The sequence below is a fragment of the Canis lupus genome, chromosome X (genome assembly GCF_048164855.1).
Source record: "Canis lupus baileyi chromosome X, mCanLup2.hap1, whole genome shotgun sequence".
Taxonomy (NCBI): Eukaryota; Metazoa; Chordata; class Mammalia; order Carnivora; family Canidae; genus Canis; species Canis lupus.
This window is the reverse complement of record NC_132876.1, coordinates 22,752,716-22,770,212: the sequence shown is the minus strand read 5'-3', so window position 1 is coordinate 22,770,212 and position 17,497 is coordinate 22,752,716. Positions and strand designations below refer to the sequence as shown.

At 50.2% G+C, this 17,497-nt stretch overlaps 1 protein-coding gene across 6 annotated transcripts in view; it reads left to right on the top strand.

Moving 5' to 3' along the window:
- Positions 1 to 15,117, top strand: part of BCORL1 (BCL6 corepressor like 1) — a 64,515-nt gene extending 49,398 nt beyond the window's left edge. For all 6 annotated transcript variants that reach the window (XM_072817383.1, XM_072817380.1, XM_072817381.1 and 3 more), the window contains 4 exons: positions 665 to 810; positions 8,100 to 8,177; positions 9,207 to 9,360; positions 13,039 to 15,117. In XM_072817383.1, coding sequence (XP_072673484.1) covers positions 665 to 810; positions 8,100 to 8,177; positions 9,207 to 9,360; positions 13,039 to 13,321 — 661 coding nt within the window. In that variant the 3' untranslated portion in view covers positions 13,322 to 15,117. The remainder of the gene's footprint in view (positions 1 to 664; positions 811 to 8,099; positions 8,178 to 9,206; positions 9,361 to 13,038) is intronic.
- The last annotated feature ends 2,380 nt before the right edge of the window (positions 15,118 to 17,497 follow it).

The window sequence follows — 17,497 nt, the reverse complement described above, 5'->3', positions numbered from 1 at the left end:
GTGTCCCTCCCAATCCTCCCGGTGGTGCATCTGTCTCAGGTAGTGTCTTGGGCTCTAGGAAATGGGAGACTGACGTAGGGTATAACATCCCAGATTTGACTCTTGATTTGATGTCTGTATGCTTTAAAAAAAAAAAAGATACCTGCTGTGTCTTCAAGAAATCACACTCATTCCCCTCTGTCAGAGGACCTACTTCCTGGGCAAAATTGAGACATGAGCTGCTTACCAAGCAGGGGCACTTGGGTTAGAAGATGCAGGTTTTGCTTCACTGCCACCTGGCATGTGGAGTCACTCTGCTCAACCCTGCTCCTGGGTGGTCATTCAGATCTTTCTGTTCATACCCCTAGCATCTGCTTTAAGTTTATTTTCAGGTTATCCTGAACTCCAGAGCTTCCAGTGGAGCTACATTGTTACCTTAGGGACTGTCCCAAAATATCGAGGGAACCTAAGAGAGAGAGATGGGAGAGAGGAGAAAAGAGGCAGAGGAGAAGGAAGTGGGGAGATCTGAGTAAGGGGTGCAGTTCAGAGGTGGTTCTTCCACACTGACTTACCCATATGATTCTGGGCTCATCTTATTTGGCTTTTCCCTGATAAAGTAGCTCGGGGCTAGACATCCACGTTCCCACTTGGGCCCTGTTGTCCTCACCCTGTATCACCTCCACAGGCCAGTTCATGATGCGGTGGTCAATGACAACCTGGAGACCATCTGGCTCTTGCTGTCCTATGGGGCTGATCCCACACTGGCTACCTACTCGGGACAGACAGCCATGAAGTTGGCCAGCAGTGACACCATGAAGCGCTTTCTCAGCGGTAAGCACAGCCCGGGCTTGAAGCCATCATCCTTGGGGCTGGCCTCTGATTCCTGAACTCCTGAGGAGATTATCTTTCATCTCCCTCCATCTCAAACAGCTCCCATGAGGGGCGTCAGCCCTCTTTACAGGCTTTCCTTGAAGTGTCTCAGAAATCTCTATACACTTTGAAAAGCCCAGAGGTCCACTTCCTCTTGTTCCTGTGCCATGAGCATCCATATCGCATGCATCTTCTTCAGGAACATGGCAGCCCACAGGGACCTGTTTCCCAGCGAGATATGTGGGGTAGGTGTGGCCCCACTGATAGATTGAGCTGGGGCAAAATGTGTTGACCCCAGTTCTGAGTGGGATGTTAGCTACAAAGAAATGACACTTGGCATTTACCTTTGTCTTTGTACTTTCTCCTTTTTGGTGATCAGAGTGGAACCCTTGGGACCCATCCTGATGCGTTTCTTTTTTTTTAAGATTTTATTTGTTTAGAGCAGCCCAGGTGGCTCAGCGGTTTAACGCCGCCTTCAGCCCAGGGTGTGGTCCTGGAGACCCAGGATCCAGTCCCACGTTGGGCTCCCTGCATGGAGCCTGCTTCTCCCTCTGCCTGTGTCTCTGCTTCTCTGTGTGTGTGTGTGTCTTTCATGAATAAATAAATAAAATCTTTAAAAAAAAAGATTTTATTTATTTATTTGAGAGAAAGAGAGCAAGCATGAGCAGCGGGGAGGGGCAGAGGGAGAGGGAGAAGCAGGCTCCCCACTGAGCAGGGAGCCTGACTCCAGGGGCTTGATCTCAGGACCCCAGGATCATGACCCAAGCTAAAAGCAGATGCTTAACCCCCTGAGCCTCCCAGGTGCCCCTTGATGCTCAATTTCTCACAGCCCCTACCTATGGTCACTGATGTTGCCTCTGCACCCCCGTTCCTTTTTCTTCCTCCCTCACCTGGCCTCTCTAGAAAAGTACCTTATATTTAGGCCCATGGCAAGGGCCACAAGCCAACATGCATTTATCTTCTCATTAGTGGAGAGCCACTGTTTGTCTACAGTTAGATAGCTCTACTGAGCCGGGCAGCAGGGCAGAGGGCAGGACGGACGTCTAGTATGGGCATGCTCACTGGGATTCTCCTCAGACTTGATCTGATAAAGGAACCCCCCCTCCTTAGTGACATCACAACTCGGCCCTTGCTCTAGCAGTTTCTTCTTCAGACTGCCAGAGTGCTGGACAGATGAAGCAGCTGGCTGTTGTCTCATTGACCCTGTGTGGAGGGTCCCGTGTTTGTGGTGGAACCCCTCTTAGACCGGGAGCCCATAGGACCAAGGGTTTGCCCAAGGCCACTCACTCTGACCTAGGCTGTGGCCCTCATTAGTCCTGGATTCCTACCTCCCCGAAGATCCAATTCAGGGCTCCCAACCAGGGGATCATTTATTTACTGAACAAAGATTAACTAGATAGCTGATGATGGAGGGAGAAACAAAGGAATGTGAACTAAAGGTCCCATGGAAGGAGGACTAGGTGAGAAGCACCACTTCGATACTAATAAAAACTGAGGGAAAGTGATGGGAGGCTGTGGAGGGAGGCCTTGACTCCTGCTCAGCCAGCCTTCATCTAGTCTCCAGTCAACCTGACTAAACCCTATAGTCACCGTCTACAGGCCTCAGGCTTCCTTTGGGACCCAGTCCCTGCTTAGGGGCAGAACTGCCTTTTTCTTCCTCCCAGCTCTGAGGTCCGAGGCCCCTGTCCGTGAAGGGCAGAGCAGTTTGGGGATGCTCATTCAGTCATTTGTCCTGGGCTAGTGATGACTTTTGTTTACTTTGGGTGCACCATCATGAGAGCGCAGGCTCAGGGCAAGCCACACTTTGTGGCCTTTTCTCACATACCATGTGCCGCACGGACTGTTTTTACACACACACACACACACACACACACACACACACACACACACACTTTGTGGCCTTTTCTCATATACCATGTGCCGCACGGACTGTTTTACACACACACACACACACACACACACACACACACACATTTACATTCAACTTGATTCCCAGGAGAAGCTGGCACTGAGGAACACCTAGAACTTCTCTACATGATAAAAGTACTGCATGAAGCTCTGTCTCTGATCAACAGATTTCATCCAGGAGCCTCTCTTGGGGCTAGAAACTGTCCTCCTGGGGGTCTTGGGCTGCTCTGGATCCAAAAAGAGCCATCTCTGACCACATTAGTAAGCAGACAAACTCTTTTCTTCCCTGACCCGTTCTCCAAAATCCCAAAGGAATTCAAATGTTGAAACCATTTTCAGTAGTTAAAAATTTAGAAACACGTTTTTTCCTACTCTCATTTCTGTTAGTTAATTCCAACTACTAGCCAGCCTTTTGATGCCTCTTTAAGCTAACCCGAATGCCAGCCCACGTTGCAGAGTTAAGAAAAGACTTTTTTCTTTTTTTTAAGATTGTATTTTTAAGTAATCTCTGTAACCAATGTAGGATTCGAACTCACAACTCCAGGATCAAGAGTTGCATGCTCTACCAACAGAGCCAGCCAGGTGCCCCAAGAGAAGACTTTTCTTAATTCTGGCACTTGGTAGCCTGTCCAGGCCAAACACCTTCATTCAAATCTTAACATTGCTTCTCGACTTCATAGGCACTGAGCTATAGCCTCCTAGTGGGGGCCAGGAAATGAAAGGAGTGTTAGAACAGGGCCACCTCTCGACCATGTAAATATCAAGTGCTGGTCAAAGGCAGACCTCTGGCTGGCTGTTTGGGAAAGTGCTAACAAGCCAGGCTAGGGCCTTGGCTCCACACTCCAGGGAGACAGTCACTGGCAGGAGTCAGCTGGCTCCTGCGAGAGGGCACTTGGGGCCCAAAGTCTGTTTTGGGGGAATGAGAAGACAATACTCAGGTTTTTTTTAATTGAGGTGAAATCCACCTAGTATAACCATTTGAAAGTGAATGGTTCAGTGGCACTAAGTATTCACAATATCATATACACATCATTAGGAGCTTAATTCCTTGAACAGAGTATTTTCTTCTCTTTTTGAATCCCGGTAGCCCCCCACACACAAACCAAATCTCACAGAACCACTGGATAGGGCCGCATAGTGGCTGTAGGAGGCACCATGGGGTTGGAAGTTTGGGAGGCGTTTCCCTCACTGCCCCACCTCACCAACCCCTAAACCTGGATGCATTTGGGTGGACTTCTGGATTTATTTTTTTTTAACCTTGCCTGTCTGGCTGAGGTATTTAAAAAGGTTTTTGCTTTCCATCCCCAAGCATTTGCCTGACCAGACTCTCTGTAGATTAATTGTCTTCTTCCTCCCCTGGTGGAGATCCCACTGGGCAGAAGATGAAGGCAAATCGCTGTAGGGTGCAAAGGGCTCCATTTTCTGCAGGTGGAAAAGCTGAGCAAGAGCCTCTGTGTTGCTCCTGCTGTAGAGCTCCCCTCTCTTTTGTGTGAGGCCGCTGTTTTGGAAAAGTCTGGGAATCGAATCCTCTTTTAAAATACACAAAGGAATGTCACTATTTACAAGTATCCTGTAGTGAATCCTTTTGCAAAGCAGAAGATGCTGGCAATTCATCTGGGTCGTAAGTGTGGGTTTTTCTGTATTGAGTTGGCTTAAAGTTTCTCATTTCTTTCCCTCTCATTTCTCCTGAGACCAGGAACTGTGTGGTGACACCCCTCATCCATTCATTCATCTGTGTGGTTAGTGAACCCCTGCTGGGTTTTGGGTACAGCACTGGGTACCGGAGGTCAGGCAGTGGACCCTTTCTCTCTTGTCCTCAGGCTGGAAGCACTAAGCCATCCAGACCCTTGGGGAGGTCTTTGAAAGACCTCCTCCTTGAGCCAAATTACAGGCAGGCATGTGATTGATTTGCCTTTGACCCTTTGAAGAAATGAATAATATCCACACTAGTCAAGGGAAAACAGATTTGTGTCCCTCTTCTGTCAGAGAATGTGGGGGCTGAGGGAAGTTGCCGCCGTTTAGTTTGAGGCCTCCAGGGAAGTATCGGGACTGCTTTTCCTTTCACCGACGAAAGGGTTAGTAGGATACCCCTTGGGGTCACTGCATCACAAGTTCTGTTTTTCCTGCCGGAGACCTCTGCCATGTGACCCCATGTCGAAGACCAATTGTTTTTGGTTTTGGCCTCCTTTCATGTCCCTTGGGCTGGTGACTTGCTTGGTGACACAAGGAGTGGTATGGTGGGACTGTGAGGAAGAGCGAATCCCTGATGACTAGGGGGCCGCTCCACAGTGAGTACTTAAACATTTTCTTTTGTCAAGGTGAAATTCACAGAATGTAAAATCAGCCACTTAAGGGAGCAATTGAGTGGCATTTAGTGCCTTCACAACGTCCTACAGCCACTGCCACTCTCTGGTTCCAAAACCTTTTCATCAGCCCCAAAACAAAACCACAGCCCATGAGCAGTTGCTCTCCATTCCCTCCAGCCCCCCAGCAACCACCCATCTACTTCCTATCTGTGAATTTGTCCCCTCTGGACATGGCACACAAGGGAATCACACACCGTGGGGCCTTGCGCCTCTGACCTCTTCCACGTAGAGTCACGTTTTCAAGGTCCATCCACGTGGTGGCACATCTCAGTACTTCCTGCCTTCTGATAGCTGAATAGTATGCCGTCGTCCGGCTCTGCCACATTCTCTATATCCATTCATCAGCTGGTGGACATTTGGGTTGTATCTGCCTTTCAGCTATTGCGACTAGTGCTGCTGGGAACACAGTCTGTCAGGGAATGGTGTGAGTGCCTGTTTTCCATTCTTTTGGATAAATACCCAGGGGGTGGGGCTGCTGGGCTGAGGGCCTGTATTGAAGAAGGGGAAAAGTAAAGGACTGAACATTGTGAGAGGGCGAGTCAAGTTTCTTGTGTGTGGCTTGTGGGCCTGCTCCTGCGTCTGCATCTCTGCTCCTGCCCACTCATGTTGGGCTGTTTCCAGAAGGCAGATCCACCTGCAGATGACAAAGATTCACTGGCAGGAGCATTAAGGCATGTGCTGGGGAGGTGGGGCAGGCAGGGGTGCTCCGAAGGCAGGCCCTAGAGAAGAGCCCCAGGAATGTGGTGAGCTAGGGTTGCTGTGATGGAGTTGTCGTGTGGCCTCCCAGCAGTTGGGGGTGGGGTCAGCAGTCATCAGGACCACGTGTTCTGGCCCGTGCTGCTGAAGCGAGTATATTACTTTTTGGTGTCGCCTTGTAGTCATTCCTCCCTCCCTCTTTTCCCTGTGTAGTTATTACACTCCTACTACGTGCCAGGCACCCGGGTTTAGGCCATGGGGAGATCATGATGAACAAGACAGGCATGGTCTGTGTGTCTTGGCAACTTACGATCTTGTGCCACTGTCTCCCAGGACACCTAGCACAAGGCCAGGTACAGAATGGGCATCTGCCTAACTGATGCTTTTGGAAGAAACCCCTTCCAACTCCCAAGGGACATGGGGTACAGAAAAGCACATAAACTGGCAGTCATGACCTCCAGAGTTTTTTTTGCGGAGTACATAAAAAAGATCTCTTGTACGTGACTAAAGGTTTTCCACTGTAGCTGCTCAGCCATTATTTTGAAAGCTCTCTCTGGCGGCTTTTTCCTACGAGAAGAAACCCTTCATCTCCTAGAAGGTTGCTAAAAAGTTACTTCTTTCAGTAGCTCACAATAGCTAATAGGCATTTTTGCTGATAGCATGTGTGACCCAAAAGGAGAGGAAATAGCGCAGCGGCACCTTTCACCGGGGGAAACTAGCTTTGTGCCTTGAGGAGCGGCCGCCACGTACCTGCTGGGGTTTGGCTTCCCGAGGGCACCCTCACATCACCTGTACACTTTGGACTCTCGCCTGTCCTTTCTCCCAGGTGTCACTTGAGGGCACGTAGCAACCACACAGAGCTCAGTCAGCTTGCCAGCCGTGCGAGGTGGCATATTGGCAACCACCAGGCCATGTGCCCCCAGATGACACAGTTGAATTTGTCAGGAAAACCTGCTTCTTGCCCATGTGGGGCTGCACGGTGAGACAACAGCCTAGGTGCTGTTGAGCCAGGAAATGAGGAGGCGAGGGGGCAACCTGCTGTCTGTCCTCAGGCCAAGTAAGAGAAGGTGGTTAAAAATGTGTTTATTGCGGCAAAATACTTATGGCAAAAAATGCATTATTTTTAACCATCTTCAAGTGCATAATTGAGTGACATTAAGTGCATTCATCACCCCAAACGGAAACCCTGCACCTATTAGGCAGTCACTTCCTGTTCCCTTCCAACTACCAGTCTTTCTGTCTCTCTAGATTTAACTATTCTGGACGTTTTATATACATGAAATCATACAGTATATGGCCTTTTGTATCTGGCTTCTTTCATTTAGTGTAATGGTTTGTTCATGTTGTAGCACACGTCAGTACTTTTTTTTGTTTTTGTTTTTGTTTTTGTTTTTTACAACTGAACAGCACTCCATTATATGGCTAGACCGTGTTTTGTTTATCCCTTCATCAGCTTAACAACATTTGGGTCGTTTCCACTTTTTTTTTTTTTTTTTTGGCTATTGTGAGTAGACCTGCTATGAACATTCATTTGTGTATAACTTTTTGTTTGAACACCTGTTTTCAATTCTTTTGGGTATATACCTAGGAGTGGAAGCAAAAGGTTTTTATGAGGATAAACTTGGCCCTCTCCCCCATGTTTTTCAAAGATGAAACAGAAGGAATTATGCTCCCTTATCTTACTTTGAATTGGAGAGATCCTGATTGGCTCTGTGAACATTGTAACCTGCGGGAAATTGAAATCTTGGGATAGGTCTAAGATTCTGCTGGCAGAGTCCATTCCCTACACCACTGAAAGTAGGGATCACAGACCTAAATGCCTTTAGGCTGATCATGTAAGAGAGCAGAGCAGGCTGGGTGGGGACTGTTGAAGCAGAGCACGCACATGTCGCTTCTGCCTCCAGCCAACTGTTGACATGCAGGAATGTGGGACGCAGTGTTGCCAGATTTTCTGATTTTTTTTTCAAGAAAAGTTGGAAATCTGGATTTTTAAGTGAAATCTCTCAATTTTAAAATCTTTGACGTTAATTAACTTTTTTTGGGGGGGGGTTAAAACACTGGGCCACACCCCAGGTGGTCAGTGGGCTAGATTTGGCTCCTATTTGCTGTTTAGCAACCTCTAATCAATAGCAGGAAACATCTCTCTCTGGTAGCTCCCAGGACTTCTTGTGGTCCTTCCTTCCCTTCTCCCATCCTCCTAGCCCCCTATGGACACAATTTGTTTCTAGATTCTTCTGCAGCCTACCCTCCTTGTCTCACTGCCTTCTCTTCTTTCATCAGATCACCTCTCAGATCTTCAGGGCCGGGCAGAGGGTGACCCTGGCGTGTCCTGGGACTTTTACAGCAGTTCTGTGTTGGGTAAGCTTGGAGTCAGATTCCTCCCATGCCTCCCATGCTTGTCTATGGCTCAGAGGCTCAGAGATAGGGGGTGGCTTTGGGTTTCCTGGATTCTTCTCAAAGACAGGAGTGACCCTGTGGAGGCAGCCTTTCTCCACCTGTTGGTAACTTACAGACCCTTTCAACGCAAACCCTAGCCCATGCTTCCCCCCGGACTCTGATGCCACAAAGTCACCCCTCAGTAGCCCTCTCCCACTTCTGCTCTGGGTATTGTTTTCATTCTCTGTCCCCCAGGTGCCCTCCTCCTCCCTTGTTTTGTCTTAACACTGCCAGAAGCCCCTGTGTGCATCATCCTCTCTTTTGGCGTTGTTTACAAGAGCCCCAACCCCTCACCTGGCCGCTCTCAAGCCCTCCCTGCCCTGCCCCCACCACACACGCTTTCTGAGGCAGCTGCTGTCTCCGGAGCCCTAGCCCCTGATCCAGGCTTTCCTCTCTTGGGAGAATCTTTATCTGTGACCGTCAGCTAGCACTCATCCCTTGGGCCAGGGCCGCAGATTGGGGGAGGTGCCCACCCCGAGCCCCTGGGAGGCTGGAGTGGGAGAAGGTTGGGATGGAATGAACTGAACCACACCCAGACATGCCGGCTGGAGAAGAGAACTGGCTGAGGGGCCCCTCCGGGCTTCTGAGAGCCCAGCAGGCTGGGCAGGTGTTTCTACCTTGCCTTTGACTGCTGGTTATATCGGCAGGCTTCATCTCCAACAGCCGAGCAACTCACCCTTTACATCACCTGGCTTTTTTCCAACTGAAAGGTGGAGGAGGATAATGAATTTCTGGCCACAAAATAATGTCTTCCAGGGATAGAACTTTCATGTGCCCTCCCACCCTTGGGATCAGCCGTGGGATCAGCAAAACTGGGCCCCGACCAGGGGTGTGTGGGTTTGGCGTCTAAATCCTAATCACCCACCTTCACATCTCTTTTCTTGTTGGAGCATTTCTTTTTAGTTTTGTGCATGTAGCGAAGTCCTAATATCCTATGTGCTCTCCTTACAGAGGAAAAAGATGGCTTTGCCTGTGACCTCCTGCATAACCCTCCTGGGAACTCTGATCAAGAAGGAGATGATGTGGAAGAGGATGATTTTATGTTTGAGCTCTCAGACAAGCCTCTTCTCCCTTGCTACAACCTCCAAGTGTCAGTGTCCCGCGGGTAAGTGTCTAAGAGATCTCGAGGGACCGAGTGCCAGGATCCTGGCAACTCCTGGCCTGCCTCCCTGGGAAGGATGGAGTTCTCCAGAAGGAAGCAGCCACCTGGTGAACAAACGCTGGAGCTTGGGAAAGATGCCCTATGACCAAAGCCAGCCTGGCTTTCCCACCCCGGTCAGTTATGTTCAGAACAGAGGCTGTAAACTTTAGATATACTGACTATATGTATTTCCCAAACCCTAAAGCTAGATTCGCTCTCTGAGGGATCCTGTGCTGTTCCTGGGTGTAAGAGATGATATGGGAGATATTTGGGCTGATGAACTATTAGAATCTCTGGAACGTTTTTGTGGTTTCTGGGAACAGCCAGACAGAATATTTGAAATTGAGATTCTTGGAAAAGCCACAACATATGGTTGCCATAGCTAAGGGGCTGCTGGGGTCCTTAAGTAATCCACAGGCTGCTTCCTCATAGCCTTCATGTTGGTGAGGTGATGGCACCAGCACTGTCCTCTCAGATTACTGTGTATGTTATTAATGGGTGTCACCCAGCTTCGGGGACTAGACTATACCTGACACCATTAGATGGAACCCGGTCTAATCTGTGTTTGATAGTCCAGAAAGGGATCGGACAGCCTGCAGGGCCATGGTTCTGGCCGGCTTTCACCGGGTGGCAGAGCGTGGCAGTGCTGCTTGGGAGGATGTTGGATGGACTGTCCTCTTGTTCTTGGCATCCATCATCAAGTGTTTTCTTCTCCTTGCTGTCTTCACATAGTTTAAATACCTTTGTAAACACTCTTAAGGAGACTTTTTCTTTGATATCTATTTTTAAAATATCAGACCCTGTTTTTTTCAAAAAATGAAAGCACATAAAGCGCGCACGGGTTGGAGAGGGGTGGGCAAGGGGTTAGGAGCCCTTCCTGTGAGTCCCTCCCAATCTGACAACTCTAACCATTGGGCCACCAGTTTCTGTGCATCCCTTCCCCCAGGGCCTGATAAGAATAAAAATAGCCTATATGATGATACTAGTTGGCTTCAAGTTTCAGGGGCTTTTGGTCCTTATTCTTCTGGGCATCAGTTGATCCCTGAGGGCAGGGCGGGGCCTCTGGGATATAGTATTGCACAGTTAATTAATTCCTCCAGAGTATTCAGCACCTCCTTCTCTGAAACAGGATCTTGGGACCCAGGCAGTAAAAGGACCAGGGTAGTGTGCATTAGGTGTGGATGGAACACAGAGCAACCGAAAGCCACTTGCCACTCAGCAAGCCAGGCAGCAAGCAGCTTTTCAGTTGAGATCTTGGCACAGGCAGAGCTGGTTCTCCTGATGTTAAGTCCTCCCATGCCTCTTCTGAATCTGTCCTTCCCCACAGCTGCAGCACAATGGGAAATGTAGGTTCTTCAAGAAGTAGGGAGGGTGTAGGAGCGCCTGGGTGACTCAGTCGGTTGAGCTCCTCACTCTCGTTTTTTGGGTCATGAGATTGATCTCCCAGTTGGGTTGTGCACTCAGCCCCTGAGTCTGGTTAGGATTCTTCCCCCCACCTCCGCTCCTCCCCCCACTCCTCACTCCTGTGTTGGTAGGTGTGCACACGTGTGTGTGTGTGCACACTCTGTCATAAACAAAATCTTAAAAGAAGTAGGGAGGGTGTAGAATGATGACCTTGAGGCCCTGCAGAGTTCGGAACTGCCTTCGGAATCATCAAAGCAAAGCTGAATTCTGATTACCAACTGTTAATGTTCAGGGGCTTCTTTTCCACTGTTTGAAAGTGATGGTCCAAATGTATGGTATCTGTAGTCCTTTTCTCTGAACCCAGAGCACCCCATTTCCTGATGGTGTGAGAAGAGCATTTACTGTCACTGGGGAGAGTGTTGCATTTTAGGGAGAAGGGGTGTGGGTCTGGGTAGAAGTGGTATGTGTCTTGCAAGACACTCGCTTCTATAACTGTCTTCAGCAGGCACACCAGGTCAAACCATGAGGGCCAAAATACAGCCTTAAAAAAATCTCCAGTCTAGTGGAGGATACAGACAAGTATGTAATCAGCTCTAATAAAAGACAAAATTTCCAAAGCATATTTATTATTATAAAAGTGTCACACAGTTCAGAAAGGTATCGGGCAAATAGTAGAAGTTCCAGTCTACCCTACGCCACGGAGAGAACCGCAGTTTACATGGCTTTTGTATCCTTTCTGAAACAAGCTGTGTTAGAAGTATGATAAAAGGGATGTGAACCAAGTGCCATGAGACTATGGAAGATGGGATGAGCGACCAGTTTCATGGGGAAAGGCTTCACAGGTGATCCAGCATCTAAACTGGGCTGAGGATATGGATGGAGGGCACGGGACAAGCAAAGGCTTACAAGTTTGGAAAGTTTAGATAGCAGGGCTTATCCATCAAATGGCTGGCACTTGAGAGGTGGGGGATACACTGTGTGTGTGACCATGAGTGTGTGTGTATGTTATGGGGGGAGATTGGGCTGAAGAGGTTGAATGGGGTCATGTTTGAAAGATCTTATAGGGGCATCTGCCCTAGGCTTACTTAGGTCATGATCCCAGGGTCCTGGGATCGAGTCCCACGTTGGGCTCCCTGCTCGGTGGGGAGCCTGCATCTCCCTCTCCCTCTGCTGCTCCCCCTGCTTGTGCTTGTTTTTTCTCTCTGTGTCAAATAAAAAAAAAGGTCTTGTAATAATATCGTGGTAAAGAATTCGGATGGTTTTTTGGTCTTGGTTTTTTGGTCTTGGTTTTTGGTTTTTATTGCTGGAGGTACTGGGGATCCATCGAAAGCAGTTCAGAGAGTGAGAAGGTCAGATTTTCTTTGTAGAAAACAAATAGTAACAGAGGATCCAGTGAGGGTGGGTGGGGGTGCAGCAGAGTGACTCTTGGCAGAGGGGAACCAGTTTGGAGGCCGATGGGGACGCTGGGAGCAGGACAGTGCAATGGGAGGAGGGAACGCCTTGGAATGGAGACTGTTAACATGGGGATGCAGTATGTCTTCCTGGTTTGGTCAAAGGGAGCGCGTGGCCCCTAAACGGCCTCCCCAGCACCCCTCCCAGCTGTCCCCAGGCCGCCACCGCCACCGGGCTGGTGTGCTCAGCAAAGTCAGCCTGGCTGTAACGTGAGCTCTGGCCCTGCAGAAAGGACGGTGCTGCCGCTGGAGAAAAAACTTGTCTAATGCATTCCAGAGCCAAAGAGAAATGCCTTTTAGATTACCCACAGTTTAGGCCTTTCTCCACGGCTCCCCGTCTGTTGGGGAAGGTCTTGGAGAACAAGGGGAGGCAGGGGAAGCAGGAGTGAGAACAGGAAAAAGAGACCAGGTGGGGGTAGCCGGGGTTGGTTGCGGGGGGGGGGGGGGGGGGGGGGGGGGGAAGAACTGGCCCAGATGGTGAATTCCAGGTTGTGGGGTGTGGTGGAAGGCCTGGGGATGCCTGCTCTGACTTAGGTTCTGGAAGGTCCCTTTCCCTCCTGCTCTCCCACTTTTTGGGGAGAGGTCAGTCATGGGGTTGAGGGCCTGTGACTGGGCTGAAAGATGGTTCGGCCACTGTAGGGAAAGGGAGAGTTTGCCTCAGCAACATGCCAGGCACCTTGGTTGAGTTTGGTGGGGAGTAGCCGGACTGGCAACCTGCCCCGGCATTATAGCACCCCACTGCTTCCCCCCAACCCCTTTCCCTAACTCCCACTCTTGCCTCTTCCAGGCCCTGCAACTGGTTCCTTTTTACCGACGTCCTGAAGAGGCTGAAGCTTTCCTCCAGGATCTTTCAGGCTCGGTTCCCGCACTTTGAAATTGCCACCTTGCCCAAGGCTGAGTTCTACCGGCAGGTGGCCTCCAGTCAGCTTCTGACCCCAGCCGAGAGGCCCGGAGGCATGGACGACAGATCCGCTCCAGGCTCCTCTGAGACTGTGGAGCTGGTGCGGTACGAGCCCGAGCTCCTTCGGCTCCTGGGGTCCGAGGTGGAATTCCAGCCTTGGAACAGTTGACGGGGACACAGCCCCTCCCTTTTCTTTCTCCTCCCAAGTTCGCCCTTCCCCACCTCCCATGTCTTTCACCCCCACCGAGCACCAGACTGCAGAATGAGGCAATAATACGGACCAACAAGAAGCCGCCTTATCAATGCCAGCATTAGTGACTGGATTTTGTTCTTTCCGGTTATGATTAGTTCTCATCTCCCTGTCATCGTCTTTGTTGTTGTGGTTGGTGATGGGGGTGGAAAGTTGAACTTCACGTCTGAGGGCAAGAGGTCCTGGGGATATTTGGGAGGTGGCGCCAGGGTCCCTTGGACTGGCCTCCTGGTGTATGAACAGGACCACACGTGGGCCCTGGGTGGCCTTGGCCTGTCCGGAGGAGAAATGAGCAAAGCCCAAATCTCTGAGCGCCCCCTCCATTCCCCTGTGTTCTTCTGTCTTCCATAGTATTTATTTTATTAGTATTTAATTTGTATTGTTTCATTGGTTTCTGATAAGTCTGTATCACTGTGACGATTTGAGACAACTTGTTGTATTGAGGGACTTTCTTCACCTCCTTTCTTTGTCTTTCTTGATCAGCTCTGGAACTGCCCCTTTCCTCTGACAAAGTGATGCCCAGGTTTGTTTTCACCCCACTGGGGAGGGGGCAGGAGAGGTGGGGGGGGCTCCCCCCCCAGGACCCATGACTAATGAAGGTGGCTGGTGCTGGCCTGGGGCTGGGGGGTGAGGGTAATCCTGAGGCTTTGGTGCTTCCCTCCCCCCCCATTTTTTTTCTTGTTTCACCACTTGCCCTTTGCAGCAGCCCTACTATATTGAGATGAGTGTTTCTGGGGAGGGGTGGGTTGTGAGGGGGAGGGGTTCATGGGTTACTGTATTTGGGGAGAGTCAAGAATGGGCCCAAAGGCTGAGGTCTCCCCCTCCTCACACTTCCTTCACTGCTCCCCTCAGAGGGCACAATATGGGTTTGTTCCCACATCTCCCCCCACCCGCCGCCTCCTCCAGCCACCTTGCCCCTTTCTGCCTTCACCCTTTCTGGATGCTGAGCCTCTCAGCCCCAGCCCTTGACCCTCACCTCTCCCCGTTGCCAGACTCAGCAACCCCTTCCTCCCTGCTCCCTGCTTCTCCTGCCCCCATCCTCCTGTGGAATGTGCAGAGGGCTCAGGGATGGATTGCCAGATGTGAGATCCAGGCCTCAGCTGTTTCCTGGGCGAGGGCAGGAGGCAGAGCTCCAGCTGGGCTCCACTTCCACCTAGGGACCCGGGGGCTGATTGTGTGGCCCTGGTGGGCCTCCCTTTTGGCCTCCAGTGCTGGGTTTGTTCTGGGAGAGAGAGGGTGAGAGGGAGGAGCTTGGGCCCTTTCCCTGTCCCTGCCCCCTCTGTGGCATTGTCTTTCCTACTCTTGTTCTTATTTTTCTACCAATTGCTATTTTTTCCAAACAATCCTTGTAGAGAGTATGTACCATCCAAAGGCAGGAGGGCCTCGCTGTGGCCGGCTCTGGTTGGAGATGGTACAGTTTTATTGTACAGGTGCTAAAACAACAACAACAAAAGAAGAAAATGGAAAAAAAAAGACAAAAAAAAAGGCAAAAAAAAAAAGCCAGTTTGAGGATGGGACAATCTGTTCTCTGGAGACTCCTGACCCATGCAGGAGCATTGGTGGTTATTTTCTTTGTATTGTGTTTGTTCTTTGTTCCCAGGGGGATGTTCTCGGCCCCCTTCTGTAGGACTGCTCCCCACCCCCACCATACTGCCCAGTTGGTTTTGAACAGTTGTTCTCCCTTTTTAAAAAAAAATATATATATATAAAGTTGAGGGGTTTTGGGTTTTAATTTTTTGGTTTTGTGGGGGTTCATGGTATCGTGTGGTTTATTTTATGTTTGCCTTTACCTTTTTGCATTTGGGTGTGTATTCTGGCTGCCCTTTATGTTTCATTTTAAGCAACTGGCTGTGGAGTCAAAAACACTTGCATACTGAAAAACTTGTGTCAGGGCTTCTGTCTCCTGTCTTTACTCTGCTCCCCGTATTGGATTCTCTGTGGTTAAAACAGACGGGTGTCCTGATGAAGTCGTGGGAAACCTCCTGATCCTGCCTTGCAGTTTGGGTACGACGAAGGAGGACAAGGTGACAGGGCTGGTAAACATTTGGGCCACTGGGGCAAGATCTGGAAAGAAAGGACAAGGCAGGGGCACATCCTGAGGAGAGGGGAGCGGTGGAGAGAATTTGACCTGTATCCGTTCAGGCACACGTGTGTGTGCATGTGTGTGCACGTGTGCGTGCATGTGTGTGTGTTGCTTGTTTGCTGTAGGAGTAGCAAGACTGGAAGGAGGAGCCCTTTTAGGTGACTATACGGAATGATCCTCTTTAAGTCAATCACTTGCCTGCTGGTTCTCTTGCCCTGGGCCACCCACATCGGCATCTGACCACAGTCTTATTACCGCCCTCACTGTTGTGCTCCCCCTGCTCACCAGCACAGGTTTTCCACTTATGAAAAACAGTGGTAGAAACTCCAATTCCTTCTGACTCCTGCCTCCAGAATGTACCCATTACTGGTTGAGGGGAAGGGGATGTTCGACAAGTCTGGAATGTTTCAGCTATATTCCTAGGACCTCTCCCTGGGGCTTAACTCTCTGGAGAGCCCTGTGAGTGTACAGGTGAGGGGATCTATGGGTCTGGCCAACTGTAGTCTAGCCAACCCCAGGAGTGAACTGTGAGCTGCCCTTTACCCAGGCCCCAAGGAGCATGCTTCGAGCCAGGTCTTTCTGCCTAGACGGAGGAACATGTATTCGTTCTTTGAGCCACAGCATTAATTTTCCTTTTTGGCCTTTGCTTACCCACTTTCTGATCTTGTTCCCCTGGAATAATTGTTTTCTCATGTTCCCAAACAACCTCACAACACTGATTTTAGCTCAGTCCTCTGTAACTTGCAGTCAAGAAATCCGCCGTGTCAAAAGGTCATGAAAGCTATGTGGTGAGTGCAAGGATTCAGTTCAAAGGGATGAGCAAGAGCACTGGGGTGGTTGGAAGGAATTCCGGGAGAGAGGCTGCCCAGTTGACACTTTAGTAGAAACACAGGAATTAGGGGTGGCCAGGAAGAGTCCCTGAACTGAGGGGACAATCGGGGAAAAGGTTTAGAGACAAGAGGGTAGTGTGTGCAGGGAACTCCAACCCACTTGAGTGTCACTGCAGTTGGAAGGGACAGATGTGGAGGGAGGGGCATGAGTCCTGCCAGGCGTGCCAAGGAGCACAGCTTGGACTTTTGCCTTAGGTGATGGGGAACCATGGGAAAACTTTAAACTGGGTAATGAGAGGGGTTTTGTTTTTGTTTTAATAAACTGGTAAAAATGTGTTAGAGGTGGGTCAGATGGAGAGGAAGAAAGGAAAGGCTTGAGATTCACAAGAAAGGCTGAAGGGAGAGTGGTGAGGGTACTCAGGCTTCCATTTAAGAGAGAGCGAGATGCCATGGGCAGTGTCACAGTGACCCCAGGGGATTAGGCCAGGGTCCTTTGGGGAGCCGTGGACAGCCATGGGCATCTGGGTTCAGGTGTGTGGGCACACAAGCCCCTTCATTTCCCTGCAGAAAGGAGGCAAGTTAAATGCAAAACCAACCAGCAGTTCCTTGTTTTCTTGCCTTCGGGCTCATGTCCCCACACCTTTCCTTAGAGCATCTCACTGCCCCTCTGCCAATGTGGGAAGATCAGGATACTAAGCCTGCATCCCTGCTCCAGACTGGGGTGAGGGCAGTGGCCTCTTTTCCAATAAATCTCTTCATCCTTCCGGTGAGGCCAAGGGGAAGGGGCCAGCTCCAGCTCAGCACCTACCACCTAGGCTGACCTCCGGTGAGAACCTAACTGTTCTGTTTTCCTTGCTCCATCTGGCAAACAGGGCTCCGTTTACCCACCAAGGAAGAGACTCCTACCGAGCAAACAGCGTTGTTTAGCTGAAGTTAGTTCCTCCTGCGCACCGAGGTCGCGGGCCTACAGTTAATGATGGTTTTACCAGAATGTTCCTCTTTGGGGTGCAGGGTTAAAGGGAGGCCCTGTTCAAGTCTCCGTACTTCCGGGGACAGGACCATCGGCTTTCCTTGCGTCCCCACCTGGGCTGGAGGGGGGTTGATTTGGGCAGTATAGTGTCCGTTCCATAATCTAACCTGCAACAGGGAAGACTGCTGAGTGTTCTGTTGTGTCCCGCCCCC